An 18,970-nucleotide genomic window follows, 5' to 3' on the forward strand; every position below is an offset into this window, starting at 1 on the left:
ACACCTTCCAGGGCACCTGCACCTACACCGTGGCTCAGTTCCGCCACCCAGATAAAACTGGTCTCCCGCCTTTCTCAGTGGTGGTGGAGAACGAGAGGTGGTATGGTATGGCTGACACCGGCAGCGCCGATGAGTCCACAAAACTGTCCGTCGCCAAGCTAGTGGCTGTGGAGGTGTACGGCTTCACCATAATCCTGCGGAGAAACCAGGTTGGAATGATAATGGTGAGTAAGGCGTAATATTTATTTATTTAAACTGCAATTGTGTTTTCTTTCTACGTCTCTGTATAATAATATCACAAGGAACATTAAGCGGAAACCACAGGGTTTCTGTACAGTTTGATCAGTGCACATGGAAAATAACAGTCTAAAATAAAAAACGCAAACAATAACCTGTCTCAATATTGTGATGTCTGTATTGAGAAGCCATATATCAAATAAAAAACCCTCAACTGGAGAAGACTTACAATAAATTAAAAATATTTCCCTCAGGTGAATGGAATAATGTACAACCTCCCTTTAAGCCTTGACGATGGGGCGGTGGTAGCCTTTCAGAATGGCATGCATGATGTCATCAAAACAAACTTCGGCCTGGAAGTGACCTACGACCTTGTGTACAAAGTCAGTGTCACCGTGCCTGATGACTACAGGGGAAAGACCTCCGGCCTCTGTGGCAACTTCAACGGCAAAAGGGACGACGACTTCCTGCTGCCGAACGGCACCTTGGCGAAGAGCGTCCAGGTCTTCGGGTCGGCGTGGAAGGTGGCTGTTCCGGGCGTCATCTGCGACGACGGCTGCAACGGGGACTTCTGCCCCAAGTGCGACGAGAAGAAGAAGGTCACCTTCGAGAGGGACTGCGCCCTCATCAAGAAAGACTCTGGCCCATTCGCCGCCTGCTACGGCGTCCTCGACCCCAACTCCTACTTCAGGGACTGCGTCTACGACGTGTGCATGTCCGGCGGGGACCGCCACGCGCTCTGCGGCAGCATCGAGGCCTACGTGTCCGACTGTCAGAACATGGGGGTGTCGGTCCAGAACTGGAGGTCACCCAACTTCTGTCGTGAGTGGCCAGCTCACTGAGTATGCCTGCCTTTGCAGGTTCCTGTATTAGCTCTACATGCATCTGCATGGAAGGCCAACAAAATGTTATCAGTCATTTTTAATGTTCAATCTTAAAGGACTACACTCTCTAGAATACTTCTCTAAGCTTATTTATTATGTAGATGTACGAAGCTTGAAAAGCCCTGATGTTTCGGCACAAGCCTTCTTCAGTGTGCTAAACAAACAGGAAATTCTGAAAGGGCTGGACTCCATGCAGACAACTTTTCTGTTTGCCCATTTTGCTCTATCATTTCATTCTTTGTGGGATTCAGTAGCTAGTTTAGAGTTGAGCAGTTTTGAGTCGAGTGTGTTTCATTTTCTGTTCGTTTTCGAGCTTACCCATCTCTCTCGCCGTTTAAATTCGTCCATTCGTCTATGCCCACCCTTTCATTTTTAACTCAAAGGTCTGGTCTAACTGTGCTGTTCTGCTGTTCCAGCGCTGTCCTGCCCGGCCAACAGCCACTATAAGATCTGCGCCGAAACCTGTGCCACTCCCTGCCCCGGCCTGCCTAAAATCAGCTCCTGCCACAGCACCTGCGCTGAAGGGTGCGCCTGCGATGACGGGTACTCCTTCAATGGGACGTCCTGTGTGGAGAAGGACAGGTGCGGCTGCTTCTCGGAAGGACGAACCTACAAGGTAAGAAAATCAAGCGCCAATCAGGCGCCGATGTACGAGAATGGGACAGGATTGATACAAGACTGCACACAGTATGTAATGCTCAGTGTTAAGTGTCAAGTGTCAAGGTCGCATCAACAGGGCGGACACGCCAGTTAGCTCAGCCTCAAGTGTCAGGCTGGCCCCTACGGAGCTGACACACTAGGTAGCTCAGCTTAAGTATCAAGCTCGCTTCACGGAGCGCACGCACTAGTTAGCTTAGCCTCAAGTATCAAGTGTCAAGATGGCTCTATGGAGTTGACACACTGGGTAGCTTAGCATCAAGTGTCAAGCTGGCCTGTCTCTCTTTCCTGGGACCCCGCCCCTTATCTCATCCTGAGCGCAAAGACTGCTCTAGCCTGTTTCCTCTGTCTGAATCGATGGGATCGCTCCAGTCCTGTGCTTCGCTCCATGGTCATGGATTGCTTCAGCCCTGTTCCTCCCCTGCCCATGCCTTGACACTGTCTGGAGCTCCAAATCCATCATCCAGCTCCTCTAAACTGCACTATTCTGAACTATACCATTTGGCCATCTGTTATTCTTGTTAGCGTTCACCTCAGCTGTAACCTGCTTAACTCATTTTAGTTTCTGTCTGCTGTTTTTTACCTTATGTATTAGCTATTTGGGGCCTGATGTTTGCTCTATTTACTCTTTTTGCTCTGTTTGTTGTCTTGCTACTCTGCAAAGTGTCTTTGTGACATTTCTCTGTAAAAAGCTCTATACAAATAAAACTAAATTGAATTGAATTGAGTGTTAAATCAACTCTTGCCATTCAGTTGCAGAAATAAGATTTTAAGTCAAAACATAAGACTAAAATGCTTGGTAAGATTGACTTGTATTTTGGTTTTCGCTGGGCGCTTTATTGTGCAGTCATATGAGACATCTGACATCTGTTGTTTTTTGTGCATGTGCCTCCCCCCCCCTGTTCAGAGGGGTGAGTCAGTGATCTCCAAAGACTGCCGAAAGAAATGCACCTGCGCAGCCGACGGACAGGTGCAGTGCCACGCGATGTCCTGCGCGAGCGACGAGAAGTGCCTGGCGAAGGACGGCGTGCTGGGCTGCTACCCCACCCAGTGCATGCTCCAGGCCGGGGGCGTCTTCACCGAGTTCAGCGGGATGGGCGGCATCCTCACCTCCGTGGGGGTCTACGAGCTCGTGTCCGTCTGCCCCCAGGGCACGGAGGCAGAGTGGTTCCGCGTGGTGGTGGACGTCCGCACCTGCGAGCAGTCCTCCCTCCCCGCCATCGTCGCCGTCTACGTTTTCTTCGAGGACCTGTTCGTGTTGGTCAACAAGAACCACGAGACCTGGGTGGGTTACCGCCACTTACTGTGTCTGAGGGGGCAAGGGCCGGGGCTGACTGGCCCACTCAGTAATTCTGGTTGCTAGCTAAAAAAAAATGCTTAAAGCTTACAACATGTAAAAAAGACAAAGATATGGTACTATAGTATAGAATTATTATACTAAATCATTATAATAAAAATAAAGATTATGATCCACATGAAAAGCATGTAAAAAAAAGAAAAATAAGTATTTAAAATAAGAGTCGGGCCAACACTATTTCCTTGTTCGAGGCTGGGGCCACTGCCCCTCCTCATTTATATAAACGTTAGCAGGGACATTGAAAGTGTATTAGTTAAATTTGCAGATGAAATAAAACTGGGAGTTTTAGCTAACAGTTTGGAATCTACTAAAGTAATCCAAAAAGATTTAAACAGAATCCAGAAGTGGTTGGAAACCTGGAAAATTAAATTCAACGTGAAGTTCTACATATGGGACATAAAAACATAAAGCAGGACTACTTTATGGGAGGAACAAAACTGGAATGTGCTTGATTAGAAAAAAAACATGGGAATAATGGTTGATTACCATCTCTTTTTGTAAGATGAAGCCTTTCAGGTTCTAGGCACTGTGCTGTAGCAGTATAAAAATGCCTACAGGATGCTGGAATATACAGCCAGAAGTATTCAGTATAAATCCAAGGAATAAATTCAAGGAAGTTGTACTTATTTTATACAATACCTTGGTCAGGCCATACTGACATACAGGTCAGGAGTGTCTGTGACAGAAAATATGAATCAGCATTTCTAGATGGTTTTTCTATGGCTCTGTATGGAGGAGTCCGGTATTGTCACACAGTCTGCAGCAGGCCAAACTCAGTTTCTAACCCTGTTTCCTCTCATTGTCCTTGGCACTCAGGTAAACGGAAAGAAGGTGACCCTACCCAAAATGCTGCAGAACGAGATTTCGGTGAAGGTCTCGGACAAGGTGGTGGTCGTCGAGAGGCGGTCGGGACTCCACCTGACCTACAACGTGAAACAGGAAGTCAGCGTGAGCGTCGGCGCCCACCTGACAGACAAGATGTGCGGCGCTTGTGGTGAATTCACCGGTGACACCAACCTATTCTCCATCTTCGGCAAGCCCTCCATCCAAAGCTACATGGACAAGTGGAGAGCACTAGACTTCCCCAGCTGGTGAGTCACAAGATTAATTATCATATTATCTGTATTTAGAATATGAGTGTCCCCACACTGTCGTGGAAATAAGACACGGCCACGGCAACGAGCAATTTTATGACAAAAAACAAATACACAAAGAAAAGAAAAGTAAATAATCATTGTTGAGTGCAGTGAAACTGTGACTGACCTGTGTGGCCCAGTCTCTAAGAGGATACACATTGCCACTTGCAGCCATCTCGCACACATGGTCATTTTTATGACATTTTAATGCAAAACACCATGACTCTAAGACAGGGAAAATAACAAGAAATGGAATTCTCGTAATTTCTTAATATCCATATACAATTTGTAAATAACGTTGCAAGATGGTCCAGATGGGACGTGTGGTTATAGGCCTGTTTTTGAGTGCCGGGACATACCCCCGGGCCCAGAAGGAAACCCTGGCTGTACTAGCACTAGTGCAGTCGCCAACAGTGTCACAAACAGCGGCGAATATTATATATGATAAACAGGCAAGGCAGCTCTGGAGCGGGCCCTGAGGGGTAGCTCTCTTCATTCCGCAGCTCTGCCTCAAAGTGTTTCAGAATCACCCCCCCCCCCCCCAAAGGGAAGTCAGCGGGGTTTCACCACCTCCTTTTGCAAGAGTTACTCTGAGCCCCCTCAACCTGACGCTACAACAATATGACGCAAAACAAAATCACACGCTGTATCTCTTGAATAGATTCTGTATAAGGATGACAGTGAATTTTGTGCTAAATATGTTGTGTGTCTGTTTGTGTGTGTGCATGCACGCGCATGTGTATGTGTGTATGTGTTTAGCTTTGAAAAACTGACTTGTTTTTTTTTCATTCTAGCGGCTTGGCGACAGCTTCAACCAACATTTTGTAATGAATCGGCGTTCCATGGAAGTATGCATACAAATATCAATATACCAAATTTTAACCAATAATCACCAAGACTTGTGTGTTGTATAAATTCATTTTCACAGTAAGAACAAAAAAGATTTTATCTGATTATCTTCCATCTGTTCATTTTCTTTTTCTGTATTTGTGTAATGCACCCTAAAAATAAACTTTTTGCAATTAGGTCCAGTGTTTTTCTACCTCAATGATTGGGGTAAACCTACACATTCAAAATGGCAGATGATTTATTTCAGAGAGCATTCTATGGTAAAAACACAATTCAGCCAGTTCAGCTGCTTAAGCACAAGGCTGATGCATGAGTTATGAATTGCTTTATATACACATATGTACTAAGTTTGAATTTAGCCACCTGGACACCAACACCTTTATATAGGTAGCAATCATTCACACATTGTCTCAGTCAATGTGCACCTAGAACTGGTCTTTCCTGTGTGTATAAATATCCATATACCTCCTTCCTGTTTGTCTCTTCCTCTCCCCATTTCAAACTTTGAATGATGTTTCATACTGAATTTTCATTGGTCTTCTATCTCTTCGCGATGTCCAAATTAAGGGACATTTTTGGGGGGGGGGGGGGGGGGGGGGCTCATTCAGAAGCCAGGTGTTATCCTGTCTCAAAAGCCCAAGACCAAATGCTTCAAATGTACAAATACAATTTACAGCGTAGTCTTAATAAAGCCCTCTTTCAAGTGCACCTCTGTTGTGTGGAAATGTGTTTCTGTTGAATGGGGGGGGGGGGGGTATCACGCACTCATGTGCCAACAGCACAGAAACATGGAGGACTGTGGGTGTATGGGTCTGTGTGTGTGTGTATGGGTCTGTGTGTGTGCGTGTGTGTGTGGGGGGGGGGGGGGGGGGGGCTTGAAGAAAACACATATCTGCCGCTGACATTTTCATTGAAATGACGCAGCCTTGACATCACACCATCTCAGGTCCCGGTGACATAAGTCTTGCAGCAAAATCTGTTTCATCCGTTGGAAAACGCGGCTCCGGCCACGTGACATATGAATGCACAAACAGACAGAAAATACAGTTCTTACCTTCGTTGTACGAATGGGCCAATCAAAAATAAATATTATTTTACTCATGATACGCATAACTGAATGTGCAGGATATATCTAACCGCACTTCTGCCACCATACAAGTTACTAACTACGGCATTCTGTAACACGACTTAAAAGCACTGCACCTATCCTCTTATAGCCTACAGTCTGTGCCCATCAAGTCAGTAAAATGAAGACTTCACCAGTCTGAGTTACTTTTGGTCACACCACCACATAATTCCCTACCTGAAGGGGCCACCCTCCCGACCACACTTGTTTTCTAACCTACATTACAAAAAACGAACAACAGCGGAAATCAACGAAGGCGTATTGATGAAGTTTCCAGTGGCTCGAAGCGGATGGGATTATTTTGCGATTTGGCGCTACCCTGTGGTTAATCAGTATGATTGCTGTACAATGGCTGCTCTGGGCCGTGTGTTCGCATCCAAATTGCAGGAGTGTCTGGATGCGGATGGATCCGATATATAGGCACATTTCCATTGACAGAAAGTTTCCATAAATATATTCGTAGGCATATTGTCAGTACCAATACTACAAACTGTGGTCTGGAAGAAAATACATACGTGAAAGCGTTAAAAAAAAGCGAAGGTGTTTCTTTGCGCTTATATTAATTAGCCTCCTGCCCTGTCTGTGTGAATTTCCTATCCACCGTCCTTAACTTAGGTAGCCATTTTTTCGTGTTTTTATTTTTATTTTTTTATTTTTTGCGTATCATTACATTTGCCTATCTTGGCAGATAACAACCTAAAATACAGTGGCTGTTTGTATCGAGATTCACTTAAAACACAGAATTCATAACTTAGACATTAATCAACAATTATTGATCGCGAAGACAGTAATTACTACATAATATCGTCTGATACAAGTATTATATAACAATGTTTTATTTCATTTGTAGATTAGTTGACATGTTTTAGTCGCGGATAGAAAATAAATGGGTACATAATGAGAAGTAAGCATAATGTAATGACCTGCATAATAGAAAACCATAAATAATAAATCACTTTTTGTTGTCTGAAGACGACATTATCTCACAAACTGTACTGAAATGGCCCTGATAAAGATATGCAGTTTCCTGCTTGTTTGTCAACTGTAAACAGTGCTGTTTTGGTGATGATAAGCTTGTTGCCAGGAAGTGCTACAATGCAACGCACCGTGCGTTTCAGCATCTTTTGTGCATTATGAATCAGTCAGTTCCAGACTCAAGCCAGTTAGTCTGGTCTGTGTGTGTAATTACCCATATTATCCCAGTGAAAACACAGCTGCCTGACGGAATTCGAATGTGTATATGACACGAACACGAACATTATGTTGTGGAGGTTCCTTTCCGCCTATAACAGGGAGTTGCATTTTACAGTCAACTGTACTGGTCATTAAAAGATTTTTTTACAACATTGGTTTTTCAGTTCTTTCTCCAATTTAATTGTCAGCATATACGATGTATTTGTTGCAACACTTCTGCCAGAATAAATGTTTGGGTTTGTCTTTTCTGTAAGGGAACGGTAATCTCAGAGCAAACATTTTCTCAGATCGCCTCACGTCCGCTACGTTCCTTTTCAAATCCCCCTTTCCGCCTGGTTCCCGTGTTATGTTTGAGAAGTGTTGTGTTTGACACAACCAATGACAGTGGGTAATAATATTGGGTCACGTCCCTCTCGGCACTGCCCTTGGTAACCTTGCGCCTGACTCTCTCGGTGCCCGATCCGCGTGCGGGGCAACTGCGACTCGAATTTATGAGTCTGTATCGATCATCCGGGCGGCAGCTGCTGTTCTTTCACCACCTCAGTGTCAGTCCTAATCAGCGTCATGGCAACCCCGCGGTGCCAGCTGACGCTGCCCCGTAAGCTATAACAGAAAGAAACGAACAGGCATAGATGTCTCTGGCATATGTATGTCTGTTGATCAGACAGGTGCGCATTCAACAGCATTTTCCAAACCTTGGAACCCATCCATGGGCCTCGCACGGGGGTTTAGGTGATACACGTGAAAAATAACTTTCTGTAGGTCATATGCACTTCCCAAAGACATTCGCAAATCCACAGAAAACGTTTACTAATTAAATGTGTCCTGGCTGTGGCTGGAAAGTTTTGGAAACACGTGCTTCCATCAGCGTGTCACTCTTGCAAGCCACTTTCCCAGATACTGTCGCAGTACAAGCCGCTCAATTCAAGTGTAGTTTCTTGCTTTAGACTCCAAACTCCAAATGCCCCGATACCTGCTATTATAAAACCAGCGGTACATCGGAAACTTTTGTGAATATCTAAAATACTCTTTATTGCACAAAAACTGTCTGGCCTACTCAGAAATCATACAGTGAAACTGAAATAGCATTTAAAAACACCCCAGAAATGTGAACTATCTCTTTAACTCTTTAAAGAGTGATATCACAAATATGCAATTAGAATGTTCTTAATTGAACATTACTAACTAATGTAACAATAACTAGCGGTAATTGAAAGTAATGGAGTTATAGAACACTGACTTTGAAAAGAAACATTTAGGAAGAAATTCCAAATACACAAAGTGCTGAACATTCTCACATTGGTCCAGTGGGACACAGCTGCCCCTCGATATCAAATAAATAGAAAACTGAACTGACTCTGTGGGCTCTGGTCACGTTTGGCTAACATACACAATATGAAATATGCCTCCCACTAAGAATATCTGCTTTCATTTCAGTTCGCTATCTTGCAGAGGGGGAGCACATTTGTCAGCTGCTTGCGGCCACATTGTATACAGGTAACAAGGGAAAAATTATGGCTTAAATGTGTTTGACTGAGAGCAGAGCAGTGGCTGAGATTGTTTTTACACGGATACCCCGGTAATGATGTGTTGTGATGTATTGACTGAATATAATCTAATGAGCAATCTCTCAACACCCCCCAGTCCCAACCCCCCCTGCCCCCCGCCCCCCCAAATCCCACCACAACCCACATCCCATTGCTACAACATAACACTACCCTAGGGCTTATAATTATGGACACAATTACAGAGCCTATGTTCCGCCCCAACGGATTCCACAAGGTCAGTGTTCTGGGGTGTGGGGGCATGGGCGTGGGCGTGGGCAGGGGCTGGGGGCAAGGGGGTGGGTTGTAGGAATGAGAGCAAAGGGGATGGAGAGAGGATGGGGGGGGGGGCAAACAGAAGGGAGGAGACCAACACGACCAGCACACAAACGGTAACGATGTTCAAAATTCCGCAGAGGATTGTGGGTAGTAAGGCAGACCAGGCCCACAGAACTGTTCTGTGACCACAACTGACACACTCATCTTTACGTTACCCACAATGCCGTTGGCCCCGGAGTAAAAGCTTGTACAGCCGCGTGTGACACGAGAGCTTGGCAAAAGCAATCCTCGGGAAACGTGACTCTTAACTAGAGGCAGAAACCAGCAGAAAAACGAATGAGCGTCCAGTGAACCGTGCTGGTGCGAGTCTCAGGCATCAAAGGAAGGAGATGGAGTTGAGGACAATGGTAATTAACGCAGGTGTGCCCCATGTCTGGCTGGTTACGACACCAAAGCCAGAATTCACTATCTGCTTTAGAGATACTGACCTTGGGTTAACAAGAAAACCCCACCCTTCAAAAATCATATCAATCATAAAAAAACAAAGCATTGCATTACATTACATTTATTTGGCAGACGCTTTTATCCAAAGCGACGTACAATAAATGCATGCCGAAGGTCAATTGGACAACTGCAAATCACAGGTCCGATAAGGTACAATACTCATTATGTAACAGTTATCCATAGCCATGAACATCAAGTCCAGTTCACACAGTAAGCACAAAACAATGAATATGAGAACATGCAATAAACATATGGACAATATTTACCACCGTACATCATGGTATGGCAAGGACCAGAGTATGCCAAATGGCCAAAAAATTTCAGCGCCATCCACAAATAAATGGCGGCACAGCGATTTTAAATGGGAGAAAAGAGCGAGGCGGCAGACTTGGCAAATGGTAACCCAGGGTCCAAACCGAACGGAAATCGATGCCATTGATCGGGCTAATGGAATGGGTAGGAACAGCCTCGGGCGACACCCATCAATATGCCGTTAATTAGCCAACGAAAAGGGAACAGTGTGCAGAAGGTGCGACCCACACAGGACGCGGGGTATAAATACATGTCCCTGACCCGCCCTGGGACCAGAGCACCCGACGCTACACTGACACTCATATTCACTACTGACACTACTGATCACTACACTAGTGCACACGACCAGGTTGACACCAGACAGGACCGCACACTTACATTTTATCCGACTCATTTCATCTGGCTTTTTAATACAGGAGCTGCGCAAGAATTATAGCGCAGTTTGGAGACCACACACAGGACGCTATGCCATTCGACACACACCGACGGGGAACGGCTACCTAGCCTGGTACATGAAGCAGAGTTTAGTGCTGTGTTGTAGTAGTGATAGTAGTGGATTAGTAGAGTGGTAAGGTAGTAGTAGAGGAGTGTTAGAAGTTCATCCATCCCACAGATTAACAGGATCATCACTGAGGAATAACCGGCCAGCTTTGGATTGTGAGTCTTGTAGGGTGTATCTGTGTGTGTGTGTTATGTGTGAGAACAGCCCTATTCCTTCTTTAGTATAACCTTCCTCTAGAATGAATGCTTTATCCCTGAGTGATTGCTTCCCACTTAATTTGTAATCCCTGTGTATCTCCTTCCCAAGGAATGTGTAATCCCCAAACCATGCTTTCCCATCCTTGAGTGCACCCATCCCATTGAATGTGTAATCCTTGAGTATCTCCTTCCCACCAAATGTGTAATGGTTCAGTATCTCTTTCTTACTATATGTGAAATCGTTCAGTATCTTCTTCCCACTGAATGTATAACCACGGTGTATCTCCTTCCCAATAAACTAATTAATCTGAACAGAATGCATGATCCCCGATTGCTGGTTGTGGGCCTGCGCTCTGTCCTTTTTTCCCTCCTAAATCTTTACATTTTCTCTCCTTTTCTTTTCCTCTTCTAGTCGCTCCCTTGCTTTTCTTCCTCATTTTTGTTTCCCTCACTTACCAACCGCTTCACGCTCTCTTCCCAAAATCAGGAATCTCTTTCGGAAACCGACGAACTCTCTGCTCGCTGGAGAGCGAAGACAGGCCTCCTTTCCGGGCCGGGAGCTGTGTGATATGTTTGATATTCGGTTGTTCTCCCGTGTAGCACATCAACTAAATATCAGACATATTCCTACAGATCTTGGGCATAATTCTACAGTGGAGTCACATCATCATGGCACAGCCAGAACAGAAGACCCTGACCCCGCCTGGACGACATGTAATACAGTGTCATCCTGCTATGTATTGCTGTCATGGTAACAATGCTCTGTCGTGTATTTTTTAGTGCAGATATAGGAACTGCTATATTGGTTGTCTGTCCTGAAAAAGTACTCTTCTGAATTGCGGCTTACTTTCTGTGTCTCTGCACCCTAAGTGGTGAATGAAACATAAGTCTGCTGGTCGTGATGCCTTTTCTTTTTTTTATATTTAAAATTATTTTTATCATGGATTCCTTAACCAGATGTTCAGAATTTGTTTGGTCAAAAATATTGTTGCGTATTTTTAAATCTGCTTGTTCTAAACACTTTCAGATTTTGAAAGGCACTGTATAAATGCTGCATATTATTATTATTATTATTATTATTATTATTATTATTATTATTATTATTATTAATAGTAGTAGTAGTAGTAGTAGTAGTAGTACTAGTATGTATGTATGTATGTACGTATTACTACAGAATATACAGAATAATCTGGATATATAAGAAAAGCAGCATGAAAATTTGTATATTAAAAAAACAATTAAATAAACTAGTGTAATACTATAACACTATTATTGTACAAAAGTTAAATTCGGAACAGTTGTACCTACAATGGCTGCAAGAATTCTTCCCTTTAATGCGAACGGATGTGGCCTTCATTTTCCACTGTCTGCACGCCCCGACTAATATACTATAGCACGCGGCTGTACTGTGGAGACTGCCCATTAAGTACTGCTTCAGTCAGCCACCGGGTGGCAGCAGAGAGCCACAGCGACCCATCACTGGATGCTGGGGAACTCCCGGAAGAAGAATGTCCCAAAGATACATCGGAGATGTATTTCAGTGAGCACTGTATTTTACAGACTATTTCCGTCCTTTTAATTGGGATGTGTCATAACCCTGGTATCTTTTTTAGCCATATGAGTTAATAATTTCCTGGGACGAACGATATACTGCATATCTTTAACAGACATTGATACTATTATTAGATACATCCTTTAAAATAATAATGCTATAAACACACTGTCACTTTATTACATTCAAAGGGTGACACAAATGCACAAAAACGTGTGCGCACACACGCTCACACACATGCACAAACAGTAGTGCTAAAAAATAAACTCCCAAGCTGTGCTTTAAAATAAAGAAACAATATGTTACCACACATAATTCATGTCCTTCTGCTTTGTTCTATCTAAAATCAACTTGGCAGTCCGCATGACTTTTCAAGCATTACTGGTTAGGTCATTCATGTTAAGTCATTAGACCAAGTTGTGGGGCTGCATGTAATTTCTTCAAGATAACACAAGAGGGAGCTATAGCATGAAGCCACGTCATCAAAGGCTTCAAAAAATTATACGACAGGTCAGCCTTTCTTTGTGCGCATACGCTTGCCATGGTTCACTGTGTGTGTGTGTGTGTGTGTGTGTTATCAACACATACAAGGCAGGGTGTGCAAACAGGCAAAACACACACACACACAAAGATAAATGAAACAAAAGATAAAACTTGAACACACGCGCATGCACATATGCAAACACATGACAAAAGACTTACAGTCACACAGGCCTAACAGTGACTTCTAATCTGGACAACCTATGGCTCAACTTTGTGATTTGAGAAACAACACAAAGAATGAAAACGTATACTTAGATCCTTTCTGATCAACAATGTCTGTTCATTTATGGTAAAATATGAAGCATTCTGAAATATATTGTGCCAGAATACACTGCTGACAAAGATTTAGCAAGATCTGGTGCTTACATAATGCATCCCCACATATTATAGAATACATCTGACAAAGCGCTTAATTTAATTTCACAGTAAATTATATAATTTATAGAATAACATAAGCAAGACAAATTATACTCGATTCATCCTCTAATATGTGTAGCTTTGCTCAACACACACACACACACACTCATTCCTGCAAATGACATTCATCTAATAGATCTCAATTACCCAATTGCCCATTGATCCATTGGCTAATTACAGTGGTAAGGGGCATAAGGCAAAACAACTGTACTGCGGTCAGAATGTTATCTGTGCCAACACACATTGTGTGCACAGATACACTGAAAGAGAGAGCGAGAGAAAGAGAAAGACAGAAAGAAAGCAAAGGGGCAAAAGAAGAGCTACAGAAAGAGGAGGAGGGGGCGAGGCAATTGTGCGTGTCTGAGAGACAGATAAAGAGAGAGAGAGAGAGAGATAGAAAGAGATGCCAGTATAAATACCTGGGGGTTGCACATGCTACTGTAGTTCAGACACTCGGAGGGGGTGAAGACGGAAGGAGGAGGAAGAGAGGGAGAAAGAGACTGAGACCCGAACAGACAGACGAGAAATCCAAAAATCAGTAAGGAGACCTTTTATTTCCGGGGGAAATTGAGGGAGGGGGAACGAAAGCGAGAGCCTTAATGAAGAAGCACTGGAGAAAGAAAGAATAGAAAAGGGGGTATAGTCACAGGAGAAGAGAGGAGAGAATTGGAGGAGAGAAGGCCAATCAAAGCAGATAAAAGGCTGCAAGAGGAAGAGAGGAGGGAAAAAAGATGGAGAAATGGACAAAAAGAGAAACAGGCAGGAGAGGAGATAAGAGAAAGATGCAATGCAAACGCAGGATTCATAAACAGAGGGGTCGGTACAATGAAATACAAAGAGGTTTTTAGCAAAAAGCAGAAGAGATGGGGAGATGGGGGGCCAGGGAGATGAGAACAGGAGGCTTTACCATCTTCTCTTTCTGAAAAAGCCTTTTTCTTACTTTTAAGTTCCCTTTAGTGATCTGATCTGAGGCCTTAAACACAAAAAAACAACAACAACAAAAAAAAAACAACTAAGATTGTAAAACAGGTAAAGACATTAAAAATTGATTTTTACTACAAGTAAAAACAGAGGGGGGTAAAGAAGGAGAGAGCAGGGAGGGGGAAGTAGGAGAGTTTGGAGAGTGGGGGGGGAACTCACTGTGTTGGTCGCGGTTTCACAGGGAGAGATGAGGGGAGCGCAGAAAGACAGGCTGGTTCTCATGGCAACGGTCTGCCTGCTGGGCACCGTGCTGCCCTGTCTCTCCATCTACACCGGCGGGGAGTGCTACTTCAACGCCAAAGGTAAGACCTGAACACACTACTGAACACTACTGAACACTACTGAACACTACTGAACACACTACTGAATACTACTGAACACACTACTGAACACTACTGAACACACTACTGAACACTACTGAACATCAACACTCAGAATTCTACACCGACTTTCAACACTCACGATTAACACTCACTGACAAAATGACACAAGCAATCAACGCTCGCCATCAACACTGACTTTCAACACTCGCGATTAGCACTCACTGAGAAAATCACACAAACGATCAACGCTCGCCATCAACAGTGATTTTCAACACTTAGGATTAGCACTCACTGACAAAATAACACGAGCGATCAACGCTCGCCATCTGACTTTGGATAACACTAGCTACAATTATTTACATTCCATTTACATTAACTGAATACTGGAGCATAAGACTGTGTGTATGTGTGTGTGCATGTGGGCTTGTGTGTGTGTGTATATATCATGTTAAAATGTGATGTATTGTGTTGGTGCTAATGTGATGGGACAAGTAGAGGCTTTGAATAGAACTGTCAAATCATTTAAAGACTTCATTTCCCATGACCACCTCAGGGAAACATTCTGTCACGGGTCATGCCACTGAACTGAATGGCATTCGTGCGCATGCAATTTGATTAATTTTTCGAAAAGAACGCACATGCTATATTTGGTGGCGTGAGTGTGAATATGAGTTTGTATATACGGCATGTATGTGTACGTGTGCACACGTGCGCGTGCATGTGCGTGCGTGTGTGTGTGCTTTAAACTGAAAGATCCTGTAATTGCTTGCCCTGGGGGTTGGTGTGCAGCGAAGTGTGAGCATCAGGACCGGGTATTTGGGATGGGGGAAAGCTGGCTGACTGCGGAGTGCCACCAGTGCGTGTGCCTGGAGCCTTTTGGAGTGGGCTGCTGTGAACTGTGAGTACCCCACTTTCAGGCAGACACCGCACACCCCCAGTCTCTCCCCACCTTCCACGTCTCTTTCCCACCAAGGGACAATAATGTGTGCCTTTTTCATGAATAGGCAGTGTAGTATATAATATATTATATATATTGTATGTGGCATGGCAATCAACATTTCAAATATAATAAGAATAATAGTTTAAAAAATATATAATAATTTTACACAGTGGAATTTGCATGTTCTGAATTTTCTGTTATTTTATTTGGAATGGAATGAATGCAAATTGTTTACTTAACTTTGTTAATGCCAGCTACTTCACCTGATGTTACCCCTGGGAAAATAATTATATTATATTCCTTTTCATTTTTTCATATGAGAATATTTCTATCATTATGTAATATATAACGTCCCTCGGCTTCAAAAGGTTAAGTATCAATGATGGACTGACAGCGACGCCACTTCCCTGTTTACTGATTATTTTGCCTGTGTCTCTCTGCTGCCCCCTAGTGGCTCACAGCCTGTTGACTACCCAGATTGGTGCGAAGTGGTGCGGAAGCCAGATTCCTGCAACATTGCCGTGGTGATGCGGGCCAATCACAAGCTGCCGTGTCTCTATGGTGGGCGGGGCCGGATGCGACCTGGGGCGGGGCCAGCTTGGAAGTCCGACAACGACCCCATGTTCTGATCTTCATCAGGGCAGAGAAGGCAGTGACGCTTAGCCAAGCACTAAACCACCCAAAGCAGACACATATGCACTGATACAAAAATATATCAGATCTGTATGGTAGATTGATCAACCAAAGCATTTAACCAGTTGTCAATTTGTTTTTTTCCCCCCATTATTTATTTGCTTATCACATTTTAATCCACTGTCTTGCAACTTAATATCTTTAATAAGGAAATAGCCATTATGAATACCCATTTGTATAGCTGGGTATTAACCAAAGTTATGCATTAGAGCAGTGGTAACCAACCCTGCTGCTGGAGATCTACCGTCCTGTAGGCTTTCACTCTAATCCTAACAAAGCACTGCTCATTCAACAGCTAGAGATCTCATTGAGCTGCTAATTAGTAGAACCAGCGGTGCCAAATTAGGGCTGGAATGAAAACCTACAGGACAGTAGATCAGGGTTGGTAACCAATGCATTAGAGACTCAGAGACACTAATTTAATGCCTCGAACCTGGGAATCGAACTTAAAACCAACTGGTTGTAAGCACAGTGGTCCCTTACCACTATAGTTTCAAAAATGTGTAACCCAAAATGTATGCAAACACTCTGATGGTTTTTTATGAGTGGCATTTGGGAGAGATAATATGCACAAAAACATTGTCAAATACATTATCAAATGGACTAATGACTGTTTGTCTATTATTGTCTACTGCCCAGCCCACTCTGAATAAGCGCACAAGTACAGGACTGTCATTTATTTTGCCATATTGTCCTTTACAAACACACTGATCTTCCGTTATATAATCTGTATTTATAAACACAAATGTTAAAACATGCAAATATGTTATGCAAAAAAAACTTCACACAATGATCTACATTCTTTTTTGAATGTATGAAGTATGAAGTACAGACCTATTGGCAAATGGTTTCATGTGTTTGGACAGTTTGTTTTTTTAAATATATTTATCTTCAGCCAAGTGTCAAAAACTTTTAAATTATTGAAATAAAAATATTCCAATGAAACAGTCTTGGTTTGATTTCCTCTGCATTTACATACTTGTGCAATATTTAAACAGTTTTACGGTTTTTTTTTCTTTTTCTTGCAGGTAAATAGACTCACCGAGTTGCATGCTTATGACTGCAGATTTGTGTTGCGGCTGACCGTGTGATTGGTCAATTAAAACAACTCACCTGGATAGCTATTTCAGTTGTACGGCAGTTCTGCAGTCTTGACGTTTAAACCTGTAGCTCAGCACGTTAAAGTTGACCCTCAAGGAGAGGGGTGGGCAATTCTGGTCCTGGAGGGCCGGTGTGTATGCAGGTTTTCGTTGCCACCATTTGCTCTGGCTAAATGAGCTAATTGGCTATGTACACTGACACCGGTCTACTCCGTAGGTTAAATCTCTCATACAGGAACGCACGAAGGCTGTCACTCATGTGCTTATTAGGAAACGCGTCTAAAATGTCAACATGGTGTAAAAGTTAGGGGTAATTAAGTAATTAAAGCAAGAAGTTATCATGAAAACCAGAAACAGCTACAGCTCTGATTGCCCACCTCTGCTCTAGTACCAGGATCAGACCCCTGACCTAAAGGATCCAAGGCACACACGCCCAGAAAAACAGCGGCGTGCTGTAGTTAAGCATTGACAATATTTCCGGGGTCAGAGTCCGCGGGTTTCTGCTGGGGAGGCGCCCCTCCGCCTCACTGCTCAACAGCGCCTCCTCTGGCGGACCAGGCACCCGCGATCTGCATGAGCCAAGTAAGCAGCAGCCGTTCCGCTCACCTGGAGACGCAAATGTCGCCTGGCTGTGTTAGTGCGCCCCCACCCAAAACTAAGGTAGGCTTCTGCAATTGGACATGGGATGGGTGCCTTACAGATGTAGCGATTTACCTACAATTCAAGGGTTTTTTTTTTTGTTTGTTTTTTTTTTTTTTAATGTCGTAGACACGTCGCAAGTCGAATTACGGTCGAGCTGATTGAAACCTCAAAAAACAACCAAAAGCCAATCAGCAGATTGCTGCTCAATAAGCCCGCAATAAGAAAATGGCTGACCTGAATTGATTGCAATACTGTTTTCTTTTTTTTTTTTTTACAGTGAAATTTTCTATTAATCTAGTCACACCATGTACCTGTTGAAAGTGTTAAAACTCAAGATTCTATTCTCTATAGAAGCTACTTTATGATGCCACTGTTTTAGCAACAGCGGCTTCTTATTTTGTACCATGCGGGGTGGCAAAACAAGCTGGGCTTCGGAAATCCGCAGACGAGACTAATCACGGTTAAGGTGGTATCGTTATCACGGTAAGGATCCAGTGAACAAAAAAAGGACACGGATTGTTTCTCTAGTGTATACGAACCATAGCTTTTTCAGCAAGCACGCTGAAAATGTTAGGCACTGGCACAACAAATTTGAGACCCTATGCTTAAGAAGTTGTTTTATTTAGCAATGCCTAAATCTGAACATAAGACGCAGACTTTTGGAGGCATTTGGAGGCCTTGGAAGAAATCACTTGTCTGAGTGAATATTTCTGAGGACAGTGAAAACAGCTTTGACTCCACAGTAGAGGGCATGTTCAATGAAGGACTTTTTATCAGTGAGAATTTAAATACATTCTCAAAATATTTTTATTATTTAGTATGCTTAAAAATAAGGAGTATGCCTTATTAACATGTAGATGGGGGTGGGGAATTTGATCGAAAACTTCAGTCAATGGAACTCAATCAATGGATTTATTAACTAGATAGCTAATGTAGCAATTTTCTACAATCTTCCAGACCTGCCGCTGTCAGAGGTGGCAAGGGAAGAGCAAGGAAAAGAG

At 43.4% G+C, this 18,970-nt stretch overlaps 2 protein-coding genes across 2 annotated transcripts; both read left to right on the plus strand.

Moving 5' to 3' along the window:
* Window positions 1-560: 560 nt before the first annotated feature.
* Window positions 561-5,474, plus strand: LOC118234223 (IgGFc-binding protein-like). Its single transcript, XM_035430631.1, has 5 exons — window positions 561-1,059; window positions 1,538-1,737; window positions 2,686-3,063; window positions 3,952-4,226; window positions 5,066-5,474. The coding sequence occupies exons 1-5, from the start codon at window positions 561-563 to the stop codon at window positions 5,097-5,099; spliced, it is 1,386 nt and encodes a 461-aa protein (XP_035286522.1). The 3' UTR covers window positions 5,100-5,474.
* An 8,241-nt stretch (window positions 5,475-13,715) lies between these two features.
* Window positions 13,716-17,172, plus strand: si:ch1073-70f20.1 (prostate-associated microseminoprotein). Its single transcript, XM_035428651.1, has 4 exons — window positions 13,716-13,828; window positions 14,453-14,573; window positions 15,384-15,492; window positions 15,986-17,172. Exons 2-4 carry the CDS (start codon window positions 14,459-14,461, stop codon window positions 16,161-16,163), a joined length of 402 nt encoding a protein of 133 aa, XP_035284542.1. The 5' UTR covers window positions 13,716-13,828; window positions 14,453-14,458; the 3' UTR covers window positions 16,164-17,172.
* Window positions 17,173-18,970: the final 1,798 nt, after the last annotated feature.

Source organism: Anguilla anguilla, chromosome 8 (assembly GCF_013347855.1).
Source record: "Anguilla anguilla isolate fAngAng1 chromosome 8, fAngAng1.pri, whole genome shotgun sequence".
In the NCBI taxonomy this organism is placed as follows: Eukaryota; Metazoa; Chordata; class Actinopteri; order Anguilliformes; family Anguillidae; genus Anguilla; species Anguilla anguilla.

Excerpts from the sequence above, each read along its gene's own strand:
- LOC118234223 (XM_035430631.1), top strand. The coding sequence starts at position 561 with ATGCATGATGTCATCAAAACAAACTTCGGCCTGGAAGTGACCTACGAC. Across the intron at positions 1,060-1,537 it reads GAGGTCACCCAACTTCTGTC|CGCTGTCCTGCCCGGCCAAC; the intron begins GTGAGTGGCCAG and ends CTGCTGTTCCAG. Across the intron at positions 1,738-2,685 it reads CGGAAGGACGAACCTACAAG|AGGGGTGAGTCAGTGATCTC; the intron begins GTAAGAAAATCA and ends CCCCCTGTTCAG.
- si:ch1073-70f20.1 (XM_035428651.1), top strand. The coding sequence starts at position 14,459 with ATGAGGGGAGCGCAGAAAGACAGGCTGGTTCTCATGGCAACGGTCTGC. Across the intron at positions 14,574-15,383 it reads GTGCTACTTCAACGCCAAAG|CGAAGTGTGAGCATCAGGAC; the intron begins GTAAGACCTGAA and ends GTTGGTGTGCAG. Across the intron at positions 15,493-15,985 it reads GGAGTGGGCTGCTGTGAACT|TGGCTCACAGCCTGTTGACT; the intron begins GTGAGTACCCCA and ends GCTGCCCCCTAG.